Source organism: Cucurbitaria berberidis, assembly GCF_010015615.1.
Source record: "Cucurbitaria berberidis CBS 394.84 unplaced genomic scaffold K460scaffold_5, whole genome shotgun sequence".
Taxonomy (NCBI): Eukaryota; Fungi; Ascomycota; class Dothideomycetes; order Pleosporales; family Cucurbitariaceae; genus Cucurbitaria; species Cucurbitaria berberidis.
This window is the reverse complement of record NW_024468939.1, coordinates 1,522,482-1,550,432: the sequence shown is the minus strand read 5'-3', so window position 1 is coordinate 1,550,432 and position 27,951 is coordinate 1,522,482. Positions and strand designations below refer to the sequence as shown.

Below are 27,951 nucleotides of genomic sequence, written 5' to 3'. Positions count from 1 at the left end.
ATACAATTGGCCCTCTCACCGTTAGTGCGAAGCGAAGCGAAATTCCGTGTTGACCTTCGATTGCACGGCCGCCAAGCCCGCAAGCTACAATAACTGACTGCCTCCTTCGTGCCTTCCCCTCTCACCAACACCACGCTCTTTAACCCACGCTCATTGTATCAACTACCTTTCGGTCTATCTCGACCATCCACTCTTTCAATTGCCCACTTGCGACCAGATTCATCTGCAACCATGAAGAGTATCAGCACGCTCGCTATCGTGGCACTCGCTGGTAAGCAATCCTCGTTTCTCCTACTCAGAAAGGCGCATTTTGCTCTCAATTCGCGCGCCTCTCTTCCCATCTTCAGGATCTCTCTTGTTGACCTGGACACAAAGCAAATGCTGCTGCCGAGGCCAACCATGGTGACCAGTTCGGTGAATCCACCTGGGCTGTCGCCATGGCTCCTCGAGACAACAACTGCCCTGCGCTGCCCAAGCTTTGCACTGATCCTGCCATGATCCACGGTGAGGCCATGACCTTGACCTACCTCTGCCCCGAGAAGACTGTGGGACCATCCACCGTTCATGTTACCGTCACTGCGACTACCACTGTCACGCTGCTCCCGACCAACAACGCTCCTGCGATCCCTTCCAAGTATGTATCTCACCATTCCTGACCTTCTGTAGTAGCTGACCATGTAGGAATGCGCCTCCTCCTGAAGAGCCTACGACTACGACTACCATCAAGTCTACGCTCACTCAGTACAAGACCATCACTGTCATCAGCAAGCATGCAAGCTCTTCCCTGCGCATTCTCACTCCACCAGTCATCACAACATCGTTCTCCCAAGGTGTTCCTCCGCCGTTGCCTAGCTCTTTAGCTCTGACGCCATCTGTCGGCAACGGAACCATCAGCAGTGTTTCATACACCCATCACACGATCTCCAACTCATCTGCCATCGTCCCTACCCCATTCTACCCCAACATCACCTCTCATAGCGGCTACGCTGCACCGACTCTCAATATCGCAAGGGAGGTGAATCCTACTCACACCGCGATGGCACTTAGCAAGGGTATGGCTGACCAGACGGGAGTGTCACCCGTCGCGCTGTTCCTCGGCTTTATGGCCGCTGTCTATCTTACCTGATCGCCGGTGCTTTCATAGCCCGATCATCGACGATGGCGTCTGGTGAGGAAGGAATTTTGGTGAAATCTGGGATCGAGTTACGATAGGATACGTGGCGTCTAGTTCATGAATGCATGATGACATGGATACTTTCACGACGCCGGGACGGCATTACGGGGAATTTGGATTGGCAGATAGCCGAATGAATTAGTTCCATAACTCCAAATTCACTTCCACTGTAAATGATATGAGGTTGACTTGATGGCCTACATCAAGTCCTCACTTTCATAACAAACTATGTTGTGTATGCGTTAGAGAAGTGAGCGTGCACTGGCCGGCAAAGCTTAGTGTGAGGTCAATCCGCAGATCTAAGGTAATCAGGATACGAAGGCATCGTGACTGTTCTCTTTGCTGGGTCTTGAAGAGTATGTTTGCATGAAGGGCCTTGCGATAGTGGTTATGGTCATAGCTCTGCAACAAGGATGTTGGCGAAGATTGCGGACTCGCGATCCAATCAGTGCGCAGTCGCGCCGTGAGCAACGTCCAACGGTTTGCACAAGGAATCCAGTTGCCCACTCCCAGCGGCGGTCGTACCACACTGCCTGCTCCGACCTCGACTGCAAGCCAACATCGCGCTCCTTTGATCTTGACACCTACCATCGACCCTCTGCCTCATCGCCCGAGTACACGAGTACGTTCAAACCAGGCTCTTGTCGACAACGGAGCTCTCAATTGCCCCCCAGCGTCACATATTAGCCATCTTAGGCTCTAGGCAGCATGGTTGGAAAGAAATCAGGCAGGGCCCAGCTGAGGGAAGAGGGTGCGGCGCTTGTGCTCTAAACAACAGAACAATCGCTGACATGTTTGCAGGCCTTGAGCGGACAGACAACAATATGGATCTCACCACATGGCCCCAGGTTGGCATGATCAACCAGAAGAATTATTATACCGAGTTCCTGAAGCGCGACGAACAATTCCTTGCCGTTCGATATCCGAAAGACGAAGAAAGGGCACGCATCGTACAAGAAGCCCGAGACAGGGATCGCGCACGCGCGCTGGGCGTTCCGGCGATAGAAGGCATGACACCGCAGGCAGTTGATGACACAGCAGAGGACGCAGAGGCTTCCTTTGCGTCACGGACAGATATATCAAAGCTCATTGTGATACATCCTGGTAGCCAGAACCTCAGGATAGGTCTCGGATCAGACGCTTTGCCAAAAACAATACCTATGGTGATTGCGCGCAAATGGAAAGAAAGCGAGGATGAGGAAGATGGTGGAGAACCCAGCCCCAAGAGGCAGAAGGTAGAGGGAGCGGTGCCAGCGGACGCGCTGCCTGAGAAGTGGTTTGGGGAGGATTTTGCCGACCAGTATATGGCCATGTCTTCTGAGTTGAGGACGAGAATGCGCTCCAACAAACGACGAGTGCTGCCGAATTCCAAGGACCTTGTGACGAATTACAATCGACGAACACCGCCAGACATCATCTCGGAACATAACGACATAAATCGCATCGAATGGACGGAGCTGCCTTCTAATCCTAGCAAAGCACCAGATTTCTTCACAGGGCATGAAGCGCTACGATTGCCCGAGAAGTCGAAGCCCCGATATAAGCTGTTCTGGCCGATACGCAATGGGACATTCAACGAGAAGGATTACGTGGACCGCAATCAGATATACCATGACATTTCCAAAATATTTGAAGAGTCATTCAAGAATCAGCTCGGAATAACGAAGCCGAAAGATCTTATCAACTACAAGTGCGTCCTCATCATCCCGGACCTTTACGAGAAACAGTATGTCACTATGATGCTGGATATCCTTATACGGGATCTTGGTATTGGGAAAGTCTGTTTACAACAAGAGAGCCTCTCGGCTACGTTTGGTGCCGGATATGGGGTTGCTTGCGTTGTCGACATTGGCGCGCAGAAGACTTCGATCTGCTGCGTAGACGAGGGCATGTGCGCCGAGGAGTCGCGGGTCAATCTGAAGATGGGTGGAATGGACGTGACTGAGACTTTCATCAAAATGATGCTGTACGGCCACTTTCCATACTCGGACATGAACCTGAAGCGCAGATACGACTTTTTACTCGCTGAAGAGCTGAAGCACAAGTTCTGCTCAATGGATGAGGGTTCGGTCACGGTACAGACTTGGGACTTCCATCTTCGTGCTTCGGGTCAGGATACGCGCAAGTATACATTCAAAACGTATGATGAGACTATGCTCTCCGTCATGGTAAAGTTGCCCTATTCGAGACATGATATGCTGTATGCTGATTGACACAGGGCCTTTTCAAACCTTCGATATTTGAGAACGTGCACAAGCTCGAGAACCGAAGGCGTATTATCTCTCGTTCCGTCGACCTATACGACGGGGCGCCAAACGACCCTATCTCGCAAGCTCAAATAGGAGTCATTGAAACCGCAGCCGGCAAGCCCGTTGTTGCTGCTCCAGTCAACGGTACACAAGACCCGGCCGCCGTTTCAACGCCACAACGCCCAGCACCATTCAACCTGCTCAGCCGCCTCAACGAAAACGAGAACACGCCTCGATCGTCGGTAGCAGGCTCACCAGGCCCTGATGGAACAGGGACCCCGAATCCCGAGCGCGACACGCCCATGGGCGACGCAGACAGCTTACCCCTCATTTTCCGGGATCCCGTCCTAGAGAAAACCAAACTGGCCGACGAGCGCGACAAGATCCTGCCCGTTATCGCACTCGACCATGCTATCCTCGAATCTCTCGGCCAAGGTGCGCGCGGCGATGATCGCAAACTGCGGGACTTTTTCGGGGGTATCATGTTAGTCGGTGGGGCATCGAAGACGCCTGGTCTGAGGGAGTTTATTGAAGCGCGACTTAGGGAGTTGCGGCCATTCTATGGCAAAGAGATCCTTGTCGGGCCGCCGCCGAGGGAGTTTGACCCGCAGGTTGTGGCGTGGAAGGGCGGTAGTGTGTTTGGAAGGCTGTCATCGCATGGCAACGACAGCTGGATAAGCAAGCCCGAGTATGACATGTTGGGCAGTCGGCTGCTGAACAACAAGTGCATGTTTCCTTGGTAAGTAGGCTGTTTACGGGAGTTTGGCAACGATGTGTTGAAAAAGATGGGACACTGTTCTTCGACTTTGAACTGAGCTGGGAGGCGTTTGATTTGCGGGATCGCAGTCAACTGATAGGTAGGTACATCCGTAGCTCTTTGATGTAATACTCAAAATGGGGACTCGTCGAGTCCTTTCAACAGTACTTCCACTCTACTAAACACGGAAGAAACGTCTCTCTGACCCCTTCCTTACACTGCACAGGCGTAGTTTACTGTGTATGTAACACAGGTTCCTCACAGAAACATTGATGACAATAATCTTACAAAGCATTCTGACATTCTGACATGCTACTATCCGCCCAACACGAAGCAGCGGATCGCCACGGCTAGCTCCTCGCAGCCAAATCCTTGAATAGGAGGTAAGAACACGCTTCCTTTGCGAGAACGTCGGAGTTAAGCTCCACTCTCTCGGTATGTCTGCTTACCTCATCTCACCACCACTACTGGTCGGAAGTGCGGCAAGAACGAACGCTGTGTTGTTTTGTCGCGTAAGTGTTCTTGATGACGAAATGTAATGTATACTCAATCACCACGCAGACTCCTGCTGTGGGGCTAGGGAGGACTATTCATGAACGAGGCCGTTCATCGCCAGTGGTAAGCATGACGGGCGTCTACGTCAATTTTAGGTGGGGATGTGAGAATGTGGAGACAACTAGTCCATCAGGTCCTCGTTCATGTTGAAGACGGGCGTGGCATGATCTGAGAGTGAATGTAATAGTGTATGTTCGGGAGGGGAAAGTCTGAGTAAGCTGCGGAGAAAGGCCGTTGGAGCCGAGAAGGTCGACTGGGGATTGAAAGAAAGATGGAGTGATTGGTGCGATTAGTGGCTGGCGGAGGGTGCATCGGTGACTTGGTATTGTATGGCATTGCGTAAGGGTACATGGGTGTGGAAGCCAATGATACTATGCTGGAAGAGGGTCGAGGTTGTCGCTGACTAAGATGTAGTAGTGTATCTGAACATGACTTGTGCAACAAATTCATGTCAGACGTGCTAATCGACTCGGAGAAATGATGTTGTCGCGCGCGTCGCTGTTACATACAAAAGCCTGCCAAGTTCTGCTTCCTCAGCAGTCCAAAAGCAGGCGTGATGGTCCCCACCAATGACTCTGGGAATCCATGTAGATGGAAGGCTTTGTCTCTCATCAAGTCGTATACGAGATCGGTTCTATTAAGCGAGACTCCCGCCAACTGCCGCGCGGAGTCGGTCTTCCACGTCTCGAGCCACGGATGAATAAACACGCCGTATCTCCGTCGTTTACGGCCCTAAGGTGAGTATAACGTGGAGGCTCCACTCGGGCTCACCAGCACGCTGACTGTTGACTGTTGACCAGTCAATGTAGCTGGGCTGACTAGTAGTATTCCTCTTGAGTACATTGTACACCCCGACATTGATCATTTGGTGTGGTTCGTCCTTTGCATCCACCAATGCCCGTAATAAGCTTAGCGAGAGTATGATTTGTGCTGATGTCTAGTACATGGACGGTCCTTCTTCTCGCCATGACAAGTGTTTTACCCTTTGAGCCCAATGTCATCAGCAGCTCGATCGCAAAACTCGGCCATCTCGACATCTTTGATGCTGAGTCCTTCGGGCCTGTGGGTGGTCCATTCGACTGTGACTTGGTTGTAGAGGTTCGACCACGAAGGATGATGATTCTTGGCCTTGCACTCGTCTGCGACCAGCGTCATGAACTTCCAAGCCTTGGTAAAGGTGGGAAAAGTGAATTCTCGCGTGATGCCTTTCTTTGAAGCTGATAGGTGCCAGGTTGGAAGGAGTCTGGAGACTCGATTTGGCAGGTCGGTGGGTTGGTTGGCGGAAAAGAGGATCTCACCTGCCACCTCATCATTCACGGGCTCCTTTGCGGCCATGGTGGGGTTTGCGTGTGAGGTGGATGTTGAGCGAACGGCCAAGACAGAGGGAAAGAGTCGACGCCGCCCACTAGGTAGCGCCGGGCGAAACGACAATTGCTGTTGTAACGGTATCGTACGGCAGTGATGCTCGCGCAGAGTTCGGTAAGCTCTACTATGATGTGCAGGTTAGTCGACTTAAGTGCTGAGGTAATCCTCGCGGGACGTTGTTGCAGCAGTCAGACGAGGGAAGGGAAGGGCTTGCAGATGCGCGGTGTTGCCCCGAGTAGGCATGACTTACGGGAGTGTCCGAGAGAAGTGTTTGAGCTGTGTCATGGCGATATACGGACGGTGTGCGCTGTGGTCAAATACTGCGTCGATATTGCTGAGGGCTCTGATGCGGCTAGCAGTGACAGGAGCGCGGGCGCTCTAGGTGGTTGAGCCAATAGCGAAGAAGCAAGTCAATCTACAATTTAGGAAGATGGAGGGATTATACATGTGTTGTACTTGGTAGGGTGCAATGCAGAAAGACGTTAGTGGACGGAGTAAGAGGTACTTGGTACGACTCGCCCTGCAGATGCGCTTAGGCCATGGATTGCAGCTTCTAGGATAGTCGTAGCGGCACATTTGTTCGCATGTATTCTATTTTGTCATGTCTCCGCCTTATTATCAAGACATTGATCTGCCGTTTTAATACAGCCAGGTGTAGGGTGAGTGTTGGCTATCCATTGATATTGGAGCAAAGCACGCTGCATATGCCCAAAGCAGCCTAGGATAGAACAACTAGTAGTAACTAGAGCTGGACTGGAGAAGGAGAAGCGGAATGCCTCCCACGAGACACGTACGGTACTAGTGTAGCTCAAGGATTTGCATTCGCGAATTGCGTACTGTGAAGAGGCTAGCCTACACGGTTGGCACGAAATAAACCAAGGGCAGCTGCGGGAGCGTCGGATCAGGAAACTTGTGGTTCTGTCGGAGTATTGGTCAGCTCCCCAGGCAAGCAGGGCAGAGGGTGGAAGAAGCCATCAATCAAGTCCATGGCCCGCCGGGCGTTGCGGTAAAGAGCAGAGTGGTGCATGGCTGGGGCATGTCGTGATCTGGATGCGCCATTGTTGTTCTTGTTCTTGTTCTTGTCCTTGCTCTTGGGCCGAAAGCAAGTCGACAATGTCCGCCGCCGCCGCCGCCGCGCCCGCCCGCCGTACTTAAAACCCATCGCCTGCCCGCCCACCTTAGTCAAAGCTGCGTAATCCGCATTTTGGCCAACGCCATCATCACACCCACAGGTGAGCTCCCCCTTCCCGCACCCTTCAAATCCCCATGAGGCGCGTAACAACGATGCCGTCGCGACACTGCGCACGCCTTGCGCCAAGCCGAGCTATGCAGCTGACGCTCAATCGCACCCAGACACCCTCTGCTCGTTCCCTCCTCGTACCTCGACCTCGCGCCTCACGTGTTGGGACGTCACCATCCATCACTCCCCCAGAACGCTTTCACACACAGCATACCACACCAGCTACAGCAGTCCCCGCTTCGTATCCGCCTACACCCAGACTGCCCCGCGCCTAGAATTGCTCCTACTACTACTACCCACGTTGCTGTCTAATCAACGCCACTACTCCACCCTCGTTGCTTTGCGACTCTCTCGCCCGCCACGGCTTGAATGAGCCGAACCCTCTATCCCTCGATCCGCAGTGATACTGGGTATAACATGCAACAGCCCGGCGCTCAGGTAAGCCTGTGCTGACTGTTTCAGGCCATGGCTCTGCTGACGATCGGACCTAGGACCTTAACAAGCCGACCATAGAGATGAGTTAGTGCTCGCTCTCCGCGCCATTATAGCTCCCTACCGATTACTAACGCGCATCGCGATTCCAGGTTTAAGAGAGCATCTCCTTGCTGCTGGCGCCGGCCAACCCAGCGTGCAGCCTCTGCCACAGCATCCCCATACTACCGGCCCGCCGCACGCCATTGACCCAGCCATTGCAGGCTCTGCCTACCAAATGAGCGCTGGCGACCCCAACGACGGAAACACGAGCGAGGGTCGCTCAAAGGGACGGAGAGAGTTGTCGACTTCCAAGCGTGCTGCGCAGAACCGCGCTGCCCAAGTACATACACCCCCCACCCAGCCCAATTGCGCCATGCTAATTCTGCCAGCGCGCCTTTCGCCAACGCAAGGAAGAGTACATTAAGCAGCTCAAGGACCAGGTCAAGGAGTTCGAGCAGTTGTGCGAGCTCTACAAGACTCTCCAAACCGAAAACTACCAATTGCGCGACTACATCATCAACCTTCAATCACGACTACTCGAGACCCAAGGCGAGGTTCCACCAGCCCCCGCTGGCGTCGACCTCAACCGTCCACACGGTGAGCCGCCGAGCTTGATCCAGAGTCAACAACAGCCACAACATCAGCAGCCCGAGCAACCACAGCCGCAACAAAGCAGTCCGCATAGTAACAATGGAGGTCTCTCTGAGCGCCAAATTGGAGAGCTCCAGATGGCGGCACAAGCTGCGGCTGCCGCACAGCACGGCAGTTCTGCGAATAAGCACTCCAGCACAGAGGGCTCATACGAGTACGCCGAGAAGCGCCAGAAGGCTGACGACTCACCGCAAGGTCAGCTCCTTTCGCCATCCTCCGGCTACCCGAACCCAAATGCTTATTGAAAGCAGTAGCTCGGCTTCAAAGCTTACCATTATAGTAGGCTCACATTCTTCGGCCGACTACGACGACTTTGTCCACGAGCTTCAGCAGTCCAGCAAGCAGGCTGTTTAATTCCTAGTGTGGAGTGCTTCATAATATCCCATTGATGCTCAGATGTCTCTCTGTCATTCTAGCTGTTCTTCACCTTCTCACGATGTTATGCATTAGTGTCTGGACCTTATCCATGTCCCAGGCCAGCGGTGTTCTTTATACTGGCGTAGGGAGTAAGAAGGGCATCATATACTCCTATCTTTTGTATCTTCTACAATTTTGTGTTTTCCACATGATTCGAAAGTTTCTACAGGAAGGGGAGACACGTATCGTTAACCTTACTTTGTGTGCTTGTCCTATACTTCGATAGGGTGTTCTGATGGTCTGAGCCATACTCTGGCTGGCCTCCAAAATTTAATGCGACCTTGTTGGACTCTAGCAATTTCTCTCTCACATCAGTTGCTGTATGCGCTAAGCCCTTAGATCACCTGAGACCCGCTGACTGAGAAGCCTCAGGGGCTGATGAATAAGAGACACCAAGCAACTTGGGAGAGCAAAAATATTGGAAAGCCTCGAGTAGTGAAAGGGTTCATATCTAGTTGGAAGAATCACTTGATTACAACAACAGAACGTGATATCGAGAAACAAAATTGTGTATTACTAAACTATGAATGACACGCCTTCGTGCTACTTCCCCATCCATGCAGCCACCGCTACATTTCGCGCCAGCAAGCCATTCGACCCACCGGTTACTCAATGTAATGCCGCACAAAATGATGCCCTGTCAAACCCACCTTTGAAAGATACGTATTGCCCCTACAGCCAGCCAGAAAGAAAGAAAAAGAAAAGCCAGATTTCAAATTTGTTGTAATGATGCAGTGGTGGTGCAATTTAGTAGAAGCCAAAAAAAATAAAATGAAAGAAAGTTGGTTGTTTTGCCCAAGCAAGCAAGGAAAATGCTGAGAATGCATGCCCCTAGCATCCGCGCGCAATCAGTCGTTGACCGTAACCGTACGTAACGTAACCGAACTCATGGGTTTGTCGTCACGTTGTGTAGCGACAGTGGTGGAGGGTTGGTATCAAGTTAGATGTGGGTAGGGTATGAGTGAGCAATGCTCTCGAAGTAGCAGCAGCGCCCCGCAGACCAGACCACAGCCCAATTTTGTCTCTTGCCGACGTTCTTCAATGTGTGTACTCGAACGAAGGCTCGTAGAGACGCTTTGCAGGGCCACTCCTAGTTGAAGCTTCATGGTTTTGCTACTGGTTTTTTATCCCGATCTGGACTCGTTCCACATCGGCCGAGTGTGATTTGATCTCAAAGTGGAGTTTGGGAGTTCGCGCGCGTCGTTTTTGACGCGCTTGCCACTACATGTCTAATTTGGCTCCCATAGCTTCCTCCTGCCAGCGCCGCGCACAGGGCTCGCCTTGATCACAGGCCGAGTGAACGAGTTCGGATCGATGGGCTGGTTCGGGTCATGACGAGGCGTGGTTGGAGTACGGAAGGCTGGGCCTGGAGGCATGTACGCACCACGCGGTGCGAAGTTTCCACGGCCTCGGAAAGCTGGTCCGCCGCGGCCTCGAGGGGGGATGTGGCCTCCACGACCGCCGCGTGGGGAGCGGTGTTGATTGGCGCGTCCGAAGTCGTTGGGATCAAGTACACGCTGGTTGTTGGTAGCGGCAGCAGGGCCTCGCGGAGCACGCTGGAAGAGCACAACGTCTTCGTCATCGGAGTTTTCTTCGGGCTTGGTGTTGTTCACAGGACTCGAGGTAGGGCGCTCGACTGCTTTTTCCGCCATCACAGGGCTCTCCTTTGCTGCGGTAGACTCGACCTCAAGTTTGTGCATGGTCAGATGGTTCTTATATTCGCGGTCCTCGCGCGCAACAGCGTCACGAAGCTGCTCTAGACGTCTAGCCCGGATGCCAAACTTCTGCGCGATGGCTTGCTTGGTGGGGTCATTTGTGAGGAGGATGAAGGACTCGAGGGCTGCATCCGGATTTTCTTCCTTGTTGATGCGCCACAGAATATGGTTGAAGAGGGGTTGTAGGTGGCCAGGTATGGTTCCTTTGGGCGACTTTCCGGCACGAGCAATCTCAGCGCTATTGCGCGCAGTGCGATCGGGAGACTCCATGGCCACACTAGCTGCCTTTGGCTCTGATGGGAATTCGCCTGTAGGCTTGAAGTCCTTGCTCAAGCAGGACTTGGGCGAGTCTGGCGTCTTCGGCGCATCGTCGAAGCTATGCGTGGAGCTCATGGAAGTCTGGTCGGATACGTCAAGCGCGTTGAAGGAGCTCTCCAGATCTTCATGGTAGTCGTCTTCTTCAGACTCGCTATCGTCCATGGACAGCAATGTCTCCGGGAGCAGAAAGTGTGCTACCTCTTCCCATGTAGTGTATGCCTCGTCGACGCCCTCCAGCTGGACACAGTTCGCTACTTCGACGGCAGGGATAGATGTGACCTCATCCAGCCACTTGACGGCTTCGCGGGCATCGGCGTTAACGCGCTCATCGCCTTTCTTGAGGCGGTGGAGCTGAGTGAGTGCTGGGAATATTGTCAGTGTGGGCAGTGTCGAAGATGGTGTACAGTCGCATACTATGTAGCGGAACGAACAGGCGTATAGCGCCCTGTGAAATCCACTTGCGGATGCCATCGCGGGTGCTCTTCTTTACTCCAGCGACCAGGGCAGTGTCATCGACGATGCAGTTGAATACCTTGCGCTTGGGCGGTTCTGGTGCGCGCATGATGGCGGCGGCAGCGGGCTTGCTGGGCCGTGGCGGATACGTGCTTCGGCGCATGTTGGCAGCACGCCTTGCGAGCGAGAGTGGTTATTATAGGAGCAAGTGGTGGTGGTGGCGCGGGTTTTCAATGAAGTTTGGGTGGTGAACCGCGGTTCACGGCGACGGCGTCTCAGTGCGGGTTTGTTGGGCGCCAGAACAATCCATATAGTCGGCGCAGAGTCTCAGGGCGCGGGCATTGTGTGCGCGCGGGTTTGTCGCAGCGCTTGAGCGAGTGGATCTGTCTGGGTCATGACGCAGAGGCTCATAGTCGTGGGTGTGCGACCGTGACTGGGCGAGGTTGGGCAAGTGAAGTTCGGCGACGCCCGCATCATCAATCGGGATGAGGTGCTTAGGCCATGTGGGGATGTGAGCGGCACAACTTCACTGCACAGCCACAGATAACGCGAGAAGGGAATAATACCAGGCTCTGCACTTGATAGGAGCGGTATAATTATCATTCTCCATCCCAACTAGAGCCACTCAGTAGCTTTCCACCTCTGCGCGCCCACCGCTGCTCATGTCAGGCAGCCAGCCCTTGGGCCTCTCCGAACCTCTCACAGTGAGCCCATACAGCGCCTTCTCCACCTTGTCTACACACTCCCGCATAACTGGCATCTTCTTTGTCTCTAGATCATGCCCAAACTTGGACCCACCCGGAGCCTCGAACATCTCAAGCTGCAGCCGAATCGCTCGAAGGTCGTCCAAGACAGTCCTCGGTCTCTGAGCCTCATCCACAGTCGGCGTTTGCTCATCGATATCCATTTGGTCGCTCGCATCCTCTTGATCTTTATCTTTCTTGACTCTCTTGTTAGGAGCAGTCTGTTTGCCCGACGGCAAGCTCCCGCTCGTAGCCATGCTCGTGACTGAAAACCGCATCAGTTCACCCGTCATGTCGCAAATCCCCAACACGTAGTCCTCTGGCGTCAGCGATACGTCCCCAGCCTCTCCACTCATTTTCGAAATCCGTGACTTTGACTCTTCATACGAGATAAGTGACTGCATTTCCAGGTAATGCTGGAAGCTGAGTGCTTCCATAAACTCCTGGTTGCCGCCCGTGATATTGTGAGAGTAGCGGTAGGCATTGAGTCCTTGGAGGTCGGCGGCAATGCTGGCATATTGCTTTTCAATGGTTTCCCAGTATGGCGCGTTGTTCTTAGTGACGAAGGCAGGGACTGGTTGCCCAACTGTGCGGACTCTGTTTTCGTTAGAATGAATGTTGCTATATCTTTTGGGGAGATTTTACCTCTGCAATGTGAAGATGCTATAGACTATCAGCAGATTCCAGAGACCAAAACGGATACTGTTGTTACATTTTCTTGCTCGACGCGGTGATGTCGCGCGACGCCTTAATGATCCTCTCGCGGCGGTCGTGATGCTCGTCTAGTTCTTTCCGGAAGCCCTCAAACATCGCCACGAACGGCGATGCGGACTGCTCAGGCTTTGCGTCCGCCATCTCTCCGTCTCTTGTTCGTTTGAAACCCATTAGAAACCGTCGCGGTAGATATAGAACGACGTCAAGCAAACGGTTAGATGGGCTGGAGCACGACTCACGTGGGTGCTAAAGCGTTTGGAGCTTAGTCAACTCGGTTACTCTTTACAAGGTTGTAAGTTGACATCCTCCACCTCTGATCAAGATCACGAGTATCTTCGTCCAGCAATTGTGTTTTGTGTCTTGAGACGCTCTGTTTGCCCGCTGTTTTTCTCCTTCGTTTATATTCTCCATTGGGGGTGCATCTCGTCCTCGAGAGTGAGATAATACCATGGCTCTTTCCTCCTTTTTCCAGAGCCAGCGTGCTGTGTTCTCGGCCTCCATCCTTCTGCGTGCCGTCTTCCTGCTGTACGGTCTTTGGCAAGATGCAAACTCGCCCATGAAGTATACAGACATCGACTACTACGTTTTCACCGACGCAGCGCGTTTCATTTCTGTGGGCCAATCACCATACGCAAGGGACACGTACAGATACACGCCTCTACTCGCTTGGCTCATCTATCCAACCGTATGGCCAGGCCAATTCTGGTTTTCTTTCGGCAAGATCTTGTTCGCTGTCGGCGATGTTGCAGCCGGCTGGATGATGTTTCGCATCTTGAAAGAGTATAGGAACATGGGAGATGAGAGCGCGCTGAAGTTTGCGAGTATTTGGTTGTTGAATCCGATGGTAGCAACGATTAGTACGAGGGGGAGTTCGGAGGGTTTATTGGGAGTCTTTGTTACGGCGCTGCTATGGGCAGTGCTGGCGAAGAGAAATGCTGTTGCTGGGTTCTTACTCGGCTTTGCGGTGCATTTCAAGATCTATCCGTTCATCTATGCGGCGTCAATTGTTTGGTGGCTCGAGGACAGTAGGGTTGGACAAAAGAAGGCTGGGAAACTTCAATCATCCACATCGTTGCTTGATCAGATCGTTGCGTTCCTCAGCCCACAAAGGATAACTCTGGCCATTTACAGTCTCGTCACCTTCCTTGGTTTAAACGTAGTCATGTACAAAATGTACGGTTACCCCTTCCTCGACCACAGTTACTTCTACCACCTCATTCGCATCGACCACCGACACAACTTTTCGCCTTACAACACGCTGTTGTATCTCAACTCGTCCCCAAAGCCAACTGGCCTGGACTCGACATCTTCGAGCTTCGAGCTTGAGCGCCTCGCTTTTCTCCCGCAACTGCTCCTAAGCGCCGTCTTCATTCCATTAGTATTAGCAAGGAAAGACCTTCCGAGCACGATGCTGGCGCAAACCTTCGCATTTGTTGCATTCAACAAGGTTTGCACGAGTCAGGTAAGGCATTCGTATAGCATCCCGTCAAACCTCGACTGACAGCATACTAGTACTTCCTCTGGTACATGATGTTTTTACCATATTACCTACCAGATTCGACACTACTGCGTTCGCCGTCGATCGGCATCACAGCGCTGTTAGCCTGGGTCTTGGGCCAGGTCGCATGGCTTCAACAAGGATTTCAACTTGAATTCAATGGCTACTCAACTTTTGTGCCAGGGCTGTGGGCTTCCGGTATTCTATTCTTCTTAGTCAATGTTGGGATCCTTGCGGTAATCATAAGTGATACGAAGGCAAAAACAGATGCCAGCTCTCGCATAGTCAAGAAGATCTCATAACGACGGCTTGTATGAGTACAAGTACATGTTGTATACAGAAATCTATATTGTCCTTGGCCTCGGTTCATTAGCAGCGTCGAGCTCTTTCCCATCGACGTATCACCCCTTCTCACCCCTTAACAACCGTCCGAAAGCGCCACCCTTCTTCCTCTTCAGCTCTCTAAAGTTTCCCTCCTCCACTACACGCCCCTTGTCCATCATTATTATATGCTCCGCAATCGCCATCATCTCCCTCGCATGTGTGATGATAATTACCGTCATCTCTTTCCTCGTGACCCTCGACTTCACCTTTGCCGTACTCTCCTTAACCGTACCGTGGGCAAACCCAGACGCCCAGTCATTATCATCCCAAAACCCACCTGATCGTAACCCTGGTGAAGCTGGCGATGACGGAATAGGTGAAAGAGGCGGTCGTGTTGGTTTTGTCTCTCGAACCAGCTTGAGGATTGTCTCTCGCACCACACTCGCAGATGCAACATCGAGCGCACTCGTTGCTTCATCCAGAATCAGGATATCTGGATCCCTCACGAGTGCACGCGCGATAGCGATTCGCTGTGCTTGCCCCCCACTCAATCCCGTTCCACCTTCACCGATGATCGTCTGATAACCCTGTGGTAAACTGTCGATGAACTCAGCCACACCTGCTGCTTCCGCAGCTGCACGGATACTATCCATCGTTGCTAACGGGGAGGACGGAGAGAGCCCGTAGGCGATATTCTCTGCAATCGTGCCGGGGAAGAGGACGGGGGTCTGAGACACGATCGACATATGGGAGCGGAGCGTGGATGTGTCAAGGGTTTTGATATCGTGATTCGAAATTGTCATATCGGGTGGTTGGGAGGTAGTAGAGGCTCTGGGTTCGGTTTGGTAAAGTTTGAGTAGCAAGGAGGCTATTGTAGACTTTCCGGAGCCGGACGAGCCCACAATGGCCGTGCAGCTTCCACGGGGAATCTTGAAAGAGACGTCGTGCAGAACCGGGTAATCCTTACGAGTTGGATATGTGAAGTTTACGTTTTCGAACGATATATCGCCGGCTCCTTGGACATTCACTGTTCCGCTTAGCTCGTGAGATGTTGTTGGTAGCCTTGCCAGACGAAGTAGGCGCGATCCCGCAGCTCTAGACATGTTGACTTGTGTCATGTAGTTTGACAAATGGGCAACATGGTTGATGCTCAGCATAAGAATCAGGAAAGTCTCCGTGATGTCAGTCACCGTATACTGATCGCTAGAAACCAGAACTGCGCCGTACCAGAAGAGCAGTATAGCGACGAAGAGGACACCGGCAAAGTTGAGCCCAAAGATAGCCCCCGAGTAGAATGCTCGCTTGACGCCGACGATTAGGGCTTTGGTGGTTTCTGCTTTGAACTTCTTCCGGAAATAGTTTTCCAGCACGAGACATCGCACCGTTCGAATATTCACAAAAGTCTCGTGAAGCACCTGTCCCACTTCATCGTCTGCTTCGTTGGATAATCGCTCCCACCGACTACTGATCATATTGTAGCATTTCGTGATCGCATATATGACTGGACCGGTAGCGAGAGCAACAAGGGCAAGTTTCCAGGCAGTTGCTAAGCTCCAGATGATCGAGATTGTGATCATGAGTATTACGACAAGAAATATGCCGGCGAACCGGCCCGGGAGGTTTCTGGCTTCTTCGGCAAAGTGATCTAGAGTCTCTGCGAGCCGTGATACGCTATTTTCTTCACTGTCGAAAAACTCGCGGGGCTGCAAGAGGATGCGCCGCATCGCTTCAGTTTTGAGGGCTAGGGCCCAAGACTGTGCAACGGAGTCGGAGAGGAAGAAGAGCAGATAATCTGCGAGCCCGTCAATAACGGCAATCCCCAAGATGGTCAGCGAATACATCAGGGCTCGTTGTTTCTGATCTCTACGATCATAGAAGGTCGTCAATAGCTGGGCAAAGACCCAAGCGAACAAAGGCGTGGCGACTGAGTGGACAATGGCACAGAAGATTGCCGCGAAAAGAACGAGACGTGAACGCCAGTCGATCGAAGGCCAGACAGACTTGAGAATGTCCATAATGGGGAGTGAGTCAGTAGAGATAGCACTGTCTTCTGTGTTATTTTGTTGATGTGACAGTCCTACACGTTGGAAGAACTTCTGGCGCCTAGAAAGCTTCCCGGACTGCCCCAAGTGTACAGGATCAGCGTTAGACGCTGAAAGACGTCGAGGGTAGTGCGCTTGACGTGACTCAGACCGTGACAAGGCTATGGAGCTCGAGCGTAGGCCGTAATCCTTCTGCATAACGATCGACCGGTCACGCGGAAAAGTCCCTGACAAACGAACGTATTGTGAAGACTGCGAGTTCGCCCTTGAGCGGTATCCTTTGGGCTGGAAAGTGCCTGTGGGAGCGGATGAAGGCTGGCTCGGAGGAGCCTTGAGAGCACCTGAAGTGGCCTCTATCGAACTTCGTTGGAATCCATCCCCTTCTTCCTCATACCTTTGCCGCGAGACTATCTTGTCGGAACTGGATAACAAATCTTTCGCCCAAGTCTCGCGGCCTGCGGTGGGGAATGACTGCAGGACTGACTCTCCAAAAAGAACGGCGGAGAGTGGCCGACGCATCGGGCTGTGAAGGTTCCATGATTCGTCATACAGCGTTATAACCTGGCCAGTCTCATCTTCAGCCTCAGAAAGGTCTTCATCGTCAGTCTCTTCGGAAGTTGGACCCTCGTTGTGGGAAGTAAGGAGAGATCGAAAAGGCCCAGGCCGAGTCTCGAGGTCCTTTCGGTATCCCTCTTGAACAAGTCGAGCATTGTCCAGTAGGTAAAGAAAATCCTCCGATTGGATTTGAGAGAAATCATGAGTGATGACAATTGTGGTTTTCCCTTTCCGCCACTCTCGTATGGCTTGTAGGATTGCACCTCTCGTAATGTAATCAAGGGCGCTAGTGGATTCATCCAATATTAGGATCGGGGCATCGCGAACCCTAGCACGGGCTAGAGCCATTCTCTGTGCTTGTCCTCCACTTAAGGAACCGCCCTTCATGCCCAGATGAGTCTCCAACCCCTCAGGAAGGTCACGAATAATCGAATCCAACATCGCAAATTTGACTGCTTCTTGCGTTTCCCGCAAACTGACTGTTTTACCCGGTTGGCCCAGTGCAATGTTCTGCCGAATAGTGTCATTGAAGAGTATGCTATGCTGCTCAACAAGTGTCATGTTCTCCCGGAGCCATCGGACGTCGATATCGTTAAGCGGAACGCCGTCTAGGTATATCTGCCCGGATGAAGGCTGGTAAAAGCGCACTAGGAGTTGACCTAAGGTGCTTTTCCCAGAGCCGCTTTTCCCGATAACAAACGTAGTCTCGCCTGCAGGGAAGAACAGGGATATGTCGCGAATCGCGATCTCATCCATTCGCGTAGGATACGAAAATGTGACCTGTCGGAACTCAATATCTCCTATGCATCGCGTTGGTTTTGCTTGGCCTTGCAGTTCTTGTCGCTGATCGCTCGCCGAGATCTGTTTCATTAGCACCTGGAGTCGCGAACCAGCCATCTTGCCTTTTTGTAGAACGATGAACTGTGGCAGGAACCCTGTGATGCCCTGAATTGCCATTAAGGCAGCCCAGAAAGTCGTGATAACTTGTCCGACGTCCCTATCTCCCGAATTGACGAGGTGACTTCCGTACCAAAAACCCTGAAAGAAGACACTGAGAGTGAAGAACTGCATGACACCAATCTGTATAGACCTGAGGTTGGCTACACCTCTGTATAGACTCGCTGCACGAACAGCAATCTTGGTAAAGCTCTGGAGCTCGTGTCGTTCGCCATTGAAACATTTCACCGTCTCAATGCTCTCTATCGCGTTTGTGATGTACTTCAGCGCCTGTTGGAGCTTGCCGGCTTGTTCATGTGCTCGGATAGATAGTCGGGTTGCTAGAAAGGATTGGACGATATATATAAGTGGGACGGTGCTGATGATGACGAGCGTGAGGTTCCATGAGTAGTAGAAAGCAACGACCAAAGCTGCTAAGCCCTGAACGATGCATTGTACACCCTCTCCGAATGGTGCGGATACAGACAATTGAAGGTCGCGGATGTGCCTAGCAGTGTTAGTCAGGACGTCATCCTGAAAACCACCCTCTACTCAGATCTAACTCACATTTGCACAGCCGGAAGAAACGCTGCAATGCCCGTGTCGCGCGTGTCATACCAGGCCATGTCTCTCTTGATGAGCACATCGAAGATTCTATTACGAGCACTCCTTGCCTGGAGCTCGCCGAACGTGAGGAAAAAGAAGAAGTAGAAGCTGTTCGCGATCCAATTAAGCGATGCAATGCCAGTAAGAATTATGCAGTATCGCGTAACACTGCTGAGAAGAGTGCTGCTGTCTATTTTGCCCGCGCCATAGTCTGTATATTCGCGAAAGATAAGACCATAAATGATGGCGAAGACTGGAAGTGTGGCGGCGGCGATGACCGCACTCAACAAGGCGCCCGAAAGCACCGGAAGATGCTTCCTTGTGGTGAAGCCGAACAGTGCCTTCCAGCCCACTTGTAAGACATAGTCTTGTTCCTCACTGGCTTCGCGGACCATCTTCTCGTGACTGTCTGTATCGTTTGAGGCGAGAGTTGTTGCCATGTCGGCCGATCGAAGATGGCAGTCACAAAATGAGTGGAAGGTAGAGCATTAGTGCAAGTTGTAACGAAAATGAGAAGATGATGTAGACGAAGAGTTAGGTGAAGGCCAGGAATATCCACTTTCGGACTAGCTTGCGCCCCATTTCTTAGTAGTGGTGCTCTTGAGGGAGTGTTTGTACCAGTTACTTTGTTTGGCCTTATCATTGTTCTCAGCCACCAATGGTCGGACCGCGCATGTCGACAATTTCACCCTTCGCCCCGCTACAAGCTACTGGCCTCTGTTAGATAACATCTGTTCACTGCTTTTAGCTTGGTCGTCGGGAGAAGCATGCAATTTGCTTTGTGAACAATTGTCAGATGTACATTTCTGCAGCAGGGATGGCAGTCCCGCAACTCACACGAGTTGGGACATCGTCGCTAGACTGCACGCTCGACACGATCTACCTACTGCTATGATCTGGTCTTACACTCTCGCCTCCGCGAAGCGCGATGCGGGCGAAGCAGAGGGATGGCCGAACAAAGACTAGGTCGCTTAGACCGAGAAGATCAACACGGACAGGCCGCGGTCCAAAACTGGACTGAGCGCGATATCAGTCCTCTGTGGCGCCATGGGAATATGTTGGAGGGTTCATTCAGCAACACTACGCTGCATCTATTTGTCCTTGGGGTGTGCCTTCTCGTATATCCAATCGTTCAAGCCTTCGCGGTTACTACTAAAGTCAGGACCGAACATTCTCTGTAGCTCGCATGACTTACCGTGCGATTTCGATAGCATAGAACTGCATGCGCACTGCGAATATAGTGCCGGTCTCGCTGTATTCAATGTCTGGACTCGCGCGAAGCATGGTGCCGAAGTTGTAATCCTCCACCTTGTTCTCGTACTCGGCGATAAACTTGCGCCATCGCTCTTTGCCGTCCTTGCTCTTCATCTCGTCCTCATTCACTGTGGCTTTGGCGTCGAACTCGGGGAAATCTTTCTTGAGGTGCTCGTAGATCTCATCGTCGAACTTGGTGAGGCGAAGCTTGGAACCGGGTACTTTCTCGAGTATGTTCCAGTATGTCTCCATATGCTGTACGACTGGGTGCTTGCGTTAGCAGTCTTGACCATGGTAGTATTTCTTCTGCCTACCTTTGACGGCGAATTGCTTCTCAATCTGCAGTATTGTTAGCGTATCAGGCCTGTCTCTTTTGCTGTGGTGTGACATACATCCTCGAAGTTCTCAGTCTCCTCTGGGTTGAGGGTTGTGCCAGCTGGAGTTGCGAGAGCCATGTTGAATATTTCGTGGAGAGGAGGTTTAGGTCTATACTGGGTTCGGGTGGACCGTGGTGTCAGTGGGACAGGAGTCAAGCGTGGTGAGTGCTGAGCGCAGGGCAATGTATATTTTTTTTGCGGAATGGCTCGAGGCTCCGTCATAACCCCGCCAGTTTTCGGAGGCGCGGGGCTGACTCAACGCCCGCCAAACTTCTACCATGAGCTCGTACCTTCGACGCGCCACGCGATACGTCTTCGCCAATGTCACCAGTTCTCCAGGCGAGTAATTGGTGAGCACATGTGATCGCTTTGGCTAATGCTCAGATTAGCATGAATGTACTCGTATTCCGGTGACGGCATTGGCCTCCTGCGGCGTCCTTCTAATTGTCGCAGAAGGACCCTTTGTACGATTTTACCACGCTAAGGATTCACGATACATCTCGTCGAAGCGCATCTTCAAGGCGCAGGTAGTGCATGGCATATCCGTCTACTCTGGAGAACACGACCATGTGACTAAACTCGTGATTTGGGGAGGACGGCTTGTTCGTGCCCTGGACATCGAGTTCACTACCCCTGATCATCAGCCTCATGTTCTGACCACCTGTTTGTCTGATGTCGGAAAAAGTCCAGACTGGATACTCGATTTGGCCGTTCGCCCAACCAGTCAGGGAGATGAGTCCGAGGGACAGAGGGGCATATGCATTGCAGGTGCCGTCACAGCTCACAATGCACTCCTGCAGGTGTCAATAGAGCGTCAGGATGTAGGCAAATCCTTCAATAGCAGGTATAGAACAAATACTCTTCTTGTTAGCGTCATGTGCTGATATCTCACCATAGTTCCTTCACAACTACTATTTCTGAATTAACATCCAGCTCTCGCTCCATCCTCTACTCGGCTCACCTGTTTTGGGAATCCTCAGACCGAGTTCTCGTTGCTGCTGGCACTGCTTTTGGTGAGATCATGTACTGGTCATGGAGCCACGACTCACAGTTTGGACCCGTCTCTCGCATACACCGCGTCTTTCTTGGACACGAGGGCTCGATCTTCGGTGTTCAGATATCCAAAGAATTGCCATCTGAATGTTGTAAGCAACTCAAACGAGTGATTGCAAGCTGCAGCGACGATCGCACGATCCGGATATGGGATGTGTCTGATGTCAACACAATCTCCGCCATCCCAGATGGGTCAGACGATGATGTTTTGAGAACGCGCCATACCGGGTTTAGCAATGAATCCTTCGATGCAAATACGTTCGCCAGCTCGGACTGTCTTGCCATCGGATGGGGACACATGTCACGTGTTTGGACGGTGCGATTCTTGGACTCTCCATTATGCAATGAATCCGTATTCCTTCAATCGGCAGGAGAAGACGCGACTTCACGTACTTGGGAGCTTGTTCCGAACGACGAAGACAACAAGAGCTTTTCTTATAAGCTTTTACATCTTGACTGTGCCGCATATCACAGTGGTAAGAACTTATGGTCAACAAGTGTCTGTTATGATTCGGCCGGGCCGCAACAGGTGGATTGTGGCGCTGCTGACAGTAAAATCACGTCGTATGCGTTGCCTCGCATGTCGCAAAAGACCAAGACAGCAGCAGAGAACATCCCCACAGAGTACACACTACATGACGTTCTGTCGCTGTCACAGCCTGCCGTTGAAAACTCTACCAACGTAGCAATTCAAGAGGGTCACGGATCTTCAAAGAAGGCCGATTTCTTTCGAGGTTATTGCTTCGTGGATGAGCACACAACTCTGCTCACGACTAACTCTGGAAAGGTTCTTCTAGGGTCTGTTGCATCAGAGGCAGCCTTTGGTCAGTCCGGCGTTCTCACTGATGTAACTTTCGTCGCTCAACTCGAGGATCTCTCCGGATACTCAGTCTGCGTCAGCGCATTACGACATGGGATGGCATTTGTTGCTGGCGCAAAGGGTAGCATTTATGCGTACTGTCAGAGCACGCATGCTTTAACGAAGGTACATTCTGTGAACGGAAAGGTTGGAGAACTGCATACCACAAGCTTCTCGACGTCTACGGGTCGAGAAGTAGTGGCATCGCTCGTCACTCTGGTTGGACAGAAGGAAGCACAGCTTCTCTACGTGGATATTGCACCCGAGGTTCATGTCTTCTACGTTGTGGTCGTACCTATTTCCGACGCACTGACAGGATCTCTTGTCACGAGCATGGCTCATGTGAGGACCTCCATTGGCCACTTCCTGTTTCTTGGATTCCGCCGCGGAGCAATCGCAGCATACAGGCTCGGCGAAGACGATTCAGGAACCCAAGCCACGTTGCTCCGAATCATTGAGAACGCCCATGGCAGCGAAGCAGTCACTAGTCTGGCGTGGAAAGCGTCGTCTGCCGATTCCACATTTGGCCATGCTCTCTCAGTTGGGCGAGATGGACGTCTCGCCGTGCACCACATCGACTTATCGACGAACCTCATTCTACTAATCCACAACCCTGCACTGCCAATCGGGCCAAATATCGAAGGCCTCTATTTTCATCAAAGTCGCCTCTTTGTACATGGATTTTCTAGCAAGAAGTGGGTCCTTTACGATGTTACAGCAGAAGAGGAGGTCATGGGCGTCGAGACTGGAGGCGCACACAGAAGCTGGGCTTTCCAGCCTCGCTCATCTTCACAGGGCGGGACCCTTGTGTGGACTAGAGCTGCTGGCATGCACATATACAGCCAAACCGGACCAAACCATACTGTGATTCGCTCTGGTGGGCATGGGCGTGAAATCAAGGCTGTGGCAGTGTCGCCTGTCACCAACCGAGGATGCCCCAACCGAGGATGCCCCAACCGCTTTATTGCGACAGGTTCAGAAGACACAGACATCAAAATCTTCCAATACATTGAGGGGGAGCTCGTCTGTCGAAAGACAATACGAAAGCACACTACTGGTATCCAACATCTGCAATGGTCGGATGATGGCGATTATTTGTTCAGCAGCGGAGGATGTGAAGAATGTACGTAAGGTGGTAGACTCGTTCTGCTCACTCTCCTTGCAACTAGCCTTTTGCTAACTTAGTTTTGCGTTTAGTCTACATCTGGCGGATTCGTGAACTCCCATCATTCCTAGATGTCGGCATCGTTTGTGAGCATGTATACGCGCCAGAGAGTGAGCATTCGGATCTAAGGATCATGTCTTTCGATATCAGAAGGCGAGAGTCTGGACATACTATCGCAATGGTCTTCTCAGATTCAAGCATCAAGGTAAAATTGATCTCATGATCTTTACGTTACATTGCTGACACGCGCAAGGTCTACGATTACACTCCGGAAGGGGTTGTGAAGTGGCAGCCCATTGCCAGGGGAACTTACTTTACGTCTTGCTTGACGCAATGCACTTTTCTATCTCCTCAAAGAATTCTAACAATTGGTACCGACGGACATGCTGTCGTGTGGCCTCTGTCGCCTGATATGAACCAGTCAACCGTAGACAGTTCTTATTCAGTCTCCACGCTGATCTGGCAGCACCCCGCAAGAATACACCAAAACTCATCCAAGGCCATGGTTTCGCATGCTCTAAACAAAGACATGAATCTCATTGCATCTGGCGGCGACGATGGTAGTTTAGCCTTTTTACTTACACGCACGGCTCTAGCACATTCATCGGCTGCACCGGCCACATCGTACGCCTCTCCTCCAGTACTCATACAGCGCGCGCATGCCTCAGCCATCACAGCATGCGCAGTAACATCACATCAGTCTCGAATTTTCATCATAACGTCTGGCAACGATGAGTGGGTCAGACTGTGGGAAGTAACAGTTCAAAATATAGATGGTCGACCAAATAGCAAAGAGGCGACAAGTATAGAAGACTGGATAGTGGTAAAACGACACAAGAAGATCAAGACACATGTGGCAGACGTATCTAGCATGGCTATAGTGGATTCAGGCGGTGGGGTGTTGGATGCACGAGTTTTGTTGTGTGGTGTCGGCATGGAGGTCATAAGGGTAGAATGGGAGGCAGCTTGAACAGCCTGAGGAGTAGTGCGAATCAGTCGCTTCTATGAGAGCCAGTGGATTATGATTCTCATGCATATCTTTCGACATTATTGAAGTTGCTCGATGTAAGCCATTTGTGGCTTACGGCCGTTTCGTTGCTAGGCCAACCCGCTCGCTTGGCAGGTGCATTGACAACAAGAACCACGCACGCTCGCACAGTCAACCCATCTTTAACATCCCACCCACTCACCCACGACACGCCAACATACCACGAAAACCGCGAACATCGCTAGCACACCATGGTCGCTACACGTCGCGGTGCGAAGCAGGCCCCAGAAGCCGCGCCTGCTCCTTCCAACACGCTTAATGCGCCTCCCAAGCGCGGCGGCAAGAAGAAGGCAGTTGTCGAGGAAGCCCCCGAACCCACGCCTGCCGCCACCAAGCCCACAAAAACAACCGCTGCAAAGCGCAAAGCCAAGGCAGAGCCTGAAGCTGCCGAGCCGCTCATAGCAAAGAAGCCCGCTGCCAATTCGAAAGCAACGCGCACTGCGAAAGTCGAGACGAAAGTCGAGCCCGCTTCTGCTGTGGCGAAGAGGGCGACGCGCACACGCAAGATTGAAGAGCCTGTAGTCACCAAAGAGGCTCCTAAACCAGCTGCTACTCGCACACGCAAGGCGCCGGCAAAGAAGGCGCCTGCGCCGAAGGTCGAAGAGCCAACTACTGTCGAGGAGCCTGTCGCTGTAGAAGCACCCAAACCTGCCTCACGGGCACGCAAAGCGCCTGCGAACAAGGCACCGACCACCAAGAAAGTCCAACTTCCAGTAATAGACGAAACCATCACCCAGGAGCCAGTGAAGCCAGCTCCACGCGTACGCAAAGCAGCAGTACCCAAGCTATCGGCGCCGGCGCCGGCCACCGCCAGCAGGGCTACTCGCGGTCGCAATGTTGCCGCTCCATCTCAAGACTCGCCACTCAAGGCGCCAGCCCGAAAGCCGGCAAAGAAGGCTGCTACTATCGTCCAGCCCAAGTCTGAGCCCGAGCCAGTCGAGGAGCCGTTTGCCCAGTATCCTGGATACCCTACTACACCTGCACACATCAATGCGCCTTTGACGGCCAGGGAAGCCATGAGAGAGCTACCCCAATACCCCAATACTCCAGCACATATCCGTGCACCCATCTCAACAAAGGACGCTCTATCAGTATTGCCTGGATACCCTAAGACACCATCACACATCACTGCGCCTATAACTACGAAGGCCGCCCTCGCTGAGATGCCTGGATATCCAAAGACACCCGCTCACATTGTTGCGCCTGTCGCACCCGCGGCTGTCGATAACGAGATCGCGATGGGGGAGCTGCCTGATTACCCAAACACCCCAGCACACATCACTGCTCCAATCACTAACCAAGAGGCCATGAAAGAGCTACCCGGTTATCCTAAGACACCAGCACATATCCAGGCTCCCTTGAGCTCGAGGAAGGCACTGGCTGAACTACCTGACTATCCCAAGACTCCAGCACATATCGCTATCCCGACACCAACGATTGAACGTATCAATGAGCATCCTACGACTCCAGCACACACTGCTACGTCCGTGTCTCACAGTGACACTCTCCATGAAGACTCTACGTTTTGTGCCTCGACCCCACTTCAGACCACTCCACCGGCTGCGGAGGCAGTATACGAGTTGTCTGAGGCTTCGGAAATGCCTACGACCGTCACTTGGGGTGTCACCGACCAAGAGGCCTTCGAGGAGCTTCCAAATGCTTATCCCACGACTCCAGCTCACATCGCTGCTCCTGTTACTACAAGGGAGGCGTTGGCTGAGTTGCCTGGATATCCCCAGACGCCCGCACATATCACTGCACCGATCACCCCTCGAAGGGCTCTTGCCGAGTTGCCGAGTTACCCAACTACCCCATCTATAGCTCTCGAAGCTGCCATTCAAGATGAGATTATCGCATCTGTCAAGAAGCAGACACCGTCACCTCTCCAGTTTCCTAGTCTGGAAGATGTATCGTTCCAATTCGCCGAGACCAGCGAGTACAGTGATTGTGATCCCATGGATATTGATAGCGAGGCTCCAGCTACTGAGTCGATTCCGAAGGTGCATTTAGCGCCGCCGCTGCTGACCGCCAGCCTCCCAACTCCCGATCTAGCATCACCCATCAAGTCTGCCTTGCGATCGCCTCAGAAGACTGACGCAAAGACACCAAAGAAGGCTGTCACTTGGGATGATCCGGAGGAGAGCGAGTTGTTCCTGTACGATGGCCCGCTCCAAGGCATGACCTTCTACGTCGACGTTACTTCCAACGGCAAAGATCAGAACTATCTATTCGCGAGTCTACTGGAAGACCTTGGTGCCAAAGTGGTGAAGGAGTTAACGGGCACCGGTGTCAGCCATGTCCTCTACAAAGATGGAAGCAAGGACACGCTAGAGAAGGTTCTTGCCAGCAAAGGAGTGATCAAGTGCGTCAACGTCGGTTGGGTCCTAGACAGCGAGAAGAACAAAATGCGCATGGATGAGGCTTCTTACCTTGTCGATCTATCGATCGCCATGCCAGCGTCTCCTCTTCCCACAACCACTCTCAAGCCTTTCACCCCAGCGCGTACACCCTCGAGGTACGCTCTTCCTCCCTCTTCGGAGTGCAAGAGCATCCCCACCACTCCAACGAGCTCGGAATTCGACCGCTCGATCAACTTCGATGACAAAGAGAACTGCGAGCATGGCGTATACTTCGATTGCCTCGACGTGAAGCAGGTCCGCACTGTACCGCAGAAGAAGTCCACCTTCCTATTCAGCAGGTCGCCTATCAAGACCCCATCCAAGCCGAGTTTCCTAATGCACACGCCGATGAAGCCGATGCCTGCTATCAAGCCATTTTCCACCAGCAAAAAGCGGTCTGCAGAATCATCATTCCCTGGCATTTCGATGGCGCCGCCGAAGAAGCTGAGGCTTTTTTAGTTGTTACATTGATTAATGTTCAGGTGGCGATGGCCTCTGGATTTGTGCATAATATGGGCGTATGTGTATAATGGCGGAGTTTATGGGGTTTTGGAGTTTTCTTCCATTCAAGCGACACTGTTAACGCCTTACTGTCTCTTTTTCGCGGCTTGAGGTTTCTCATACTGTGTGTAGCCTCCCGAAAGGGATGGCTCCCGTGAGAAATCAATATTGCCAGGAGAAGGGACGGATTCGAGGTGTTTGGTTGTTTGATTGCGATCATTTTTGTTTACACGGGTTGAGGGTTGCATAATTGGGAATACCAAGGATGAATGATACTGTACAATACAGTAGGGTACGGCGTTTGTGCATACATACATGAATGGAGCAACGGCTCTGTTCTACTTTTACGTCACGTAGCATACGAATGACGATGATTACTTCAATGCTTGTATAATTCACTGTGAAGAAACCAGATCAAATTTATCATGTTTGCTACCGTGCTTTAAAGAAGCTCTTTGGCCACCGCTGTCCAAAGGGTCCACATACTCCCCATTGCGGTTCTTAAAAGC

The 27,951-nt window shown here is 52.2% G+C and overlaps 10 protein-coding genes across 10 annotated transcripts; 5 read left to right on the top strand and 5 right to left on the bottom strand.

Moving 5' to 3' along the window:
- Window positions 1-437: 437 nt before the first annotated feature.
- On the top strand, window positions 438-1,126 carry K460DRAFT_358585 (uncharacterized protein; the record flags this gene model as incomplete). Its single annotated transcript, XM_040932117.1, has 2 exons — window positions 438-634; window positions 682-1,126. 2 exons carry the CDS (start codon window positions 438-440, stop codon window positions 1,124-1,126), a joined length of 642 nt encoding a protein of 213 aa, XP_040784454.1.
- A 536-nt stretch (window positions 1,127-1,662) lies between these two features.
- K460DRAFT_319405 (actin-like ATPase domain-containing protein) lies at window positions 1,663-4,352 on the top strand. Its single transcript, XM_040930421.1, has 3 exons — window positions 1,663-1,925; window positions 1,976-3,342; window positions 3,393-4,352. Exons 1-3 carry the CDS (start codon window positions 1,883-1,885, stop codon window positions 4,164-4,166), a joined length of 2,184 nt encoding a protein of 727 aa, XP_040784453.1. The 5' UTR covers window positions 1,663-1,882; the 3' UTR covers window positions 4,167-4,352.
- Window positions 4,353-5,462: 1,110 nt separating this feature from the next.
- Window positions 5,463-6,152, bottom strand: K460DRAFT_369913 (transcriptional coactivator/pterin dehydratase). The gene has a single exon (XM_040934052.1). The coding sequence runs from the start codon at window positions 6,068-6,070 to the stop codon at window positions 5,714-5,716; it is 357 nt and encodes a 118-aa protein (XP_040784452.1). The 5' UTR covers window positions 6,071-6,152; the 3' UTR covers window positions 5,463-5,713.
- A 1,557-nt stretch (window positions 6,153-7,709) lies between these two features.
- Window positions 7,710-8,710, top strand: K460DRAFT_379873 (uncharacterized protein; the record flags this gene model as incomplete). The annotated part of the gene is made up of 4 exons (XM_040935201.1): window positions 7,710-7,778; window positions 7,832-7,859; window positions 7,925-8,154; window positions 8,204-8,710. The coding sequence occupies 4 exons, from the start codon at window positions 7,710-7,712 to the stop codon at window positions 8,708-8,710; spliced, it is 834 nt and encodes a 277-aa protein (XP_040784451.1).
- Window positions 8,711-10,111: 1,401 nt separating this feature from the next.
- Window positions 10,112-11,477, bottom strand: K460DRAFT_291339 (uncharacterized protein; the record flags this gene model as incomplete). The annotated part of the gene is made up of 2 exons (XM_040929272.1): window positions 10,112-11,277; window positions 11,330-11,477. The coding sequence occupies 2 exons, from the start codon at window positions 11,475-11,477 to the stop codon at window positions 10,112-10,114; spliced, it is 1,314 nt and encodes a 437-aa protein (XP_040784450.1).
- Window positions 11,478-11,870: 393 nt separating this feature from the next.
- On the bottom strand, window positions 11,871-13,010 carry K460DRAFT_369909 (Translin). The gene is made up of 3 exons (XM_040934051.1): window positions 12,824-13,010; window positions 12,757-12,774; window positions 11,871-12,708 (listed from the first exon to the last, which is right to left on the bottom strand). Exons 1-3 carry the CDS (start codon window positions 12,964-12,966, stop codon window positions 11,994-11,996), a joined length of 876 nt encoding a protein of 291 aa, XP_040784449.1. The 5' UTR covers window positions 12,967-13,010; the 3' UTR covers window positions 11,871-11,993.
- K460DRAFT_319391 (glycosyltransferase family 50 protein) lies at window positions 12,904-14,693 on the top strand. Its single transcript, XM_040930420.1, has 2 exons — window positions 12,904-14,287; window positions 14,338-14,693. Exons 1-2 carry the CDS (start codon window positions 13,274-13,276, stop codon window positions 14,623-14,625), a joined length of 1,302 nt encoding a protein of 433 aa, XP_040784448.1. The 5' UTR covers window positions 12,904-13,273; the 3' UTR covers window positions 14,626-14,693.
- On the bottom strand, window positions 14,675-19,561 carry K460DRAFT_175486 (P-loop containing nucleoside triphosphate hydrolase protein). The gene is made up of 3 exons (XM_040927000.1): window positions 19,558-19,561; window positions 18,748-19,493; window positions 14,675-18,688 (listed from the first exon to the last, which is right to left on the bottom strand). The coding sequence occupies exons 2-3, from the start codon at window positions 19,224-19,226 to the stop codon at window positions 14,725-14,727; spliced, it is 4,443 nt and encodes a 1,480-aa protein (XP_040784447.1). The 5' UTR covers window positions 19,227-19,493; window positions 19,558-19,561; the 3' UTR covers window positions 14,675-14,724.
- A 71-nt stretch (window positions 19,562-19,632) lies between these two features.
- On the bottom strand, window positions 19,633-20,552 carry K460DRAFT_369907 (DUF757-domain-containing protein). The gene is made up of 4 exons (XM_040934050.1): window positions 20,433-20,552; window positions 20,355-20,379; window positions 19,982-20,303; window positions 19,633-19,935 (listed from the first exon to the last, which is right to left on the bottom strand). The coding sequence occupies exons 1-4, from the start codon at window positions 20,493-20,495 to the stop codon at window positions 19,878-19,880; spliced, it is 468 nt and encodes a 155-aa protein (XP_040784446.1). The 5' UTR covers window positions 20,496-20,552; the 3' UTR covers window positions 19,633-19,877.
- A 131-nt stretch (window positions 20,553-20,683) lies between these two features.
- On the top strand, window positions 20,684-24,540 carry K460DRAFT_369905 (WD domain-containing protein). Its single transcript, XM_040934049.1, has 5 exons — window positions 20,684-20,756; window positions 20,807-21,261; window positions 21,315-23,452; window positions 23,527-23,699; window positions 23,748-24,540. Exons 1-5 carry the CDS (start codon window positions 20,739-20,741, stop codon window positions 24,462-24,464), a joined length of 3,501 nt encoding a protein of 1,166 aa, XP_040784445.1. The 5' UTR covers window positions 20,684-20,738; the 3' UTR covers window positions 24,465-24,540.
- The last annotated feature ends 3,411 nt before the right edge of the window (window positions 24,541-27,951 follow it).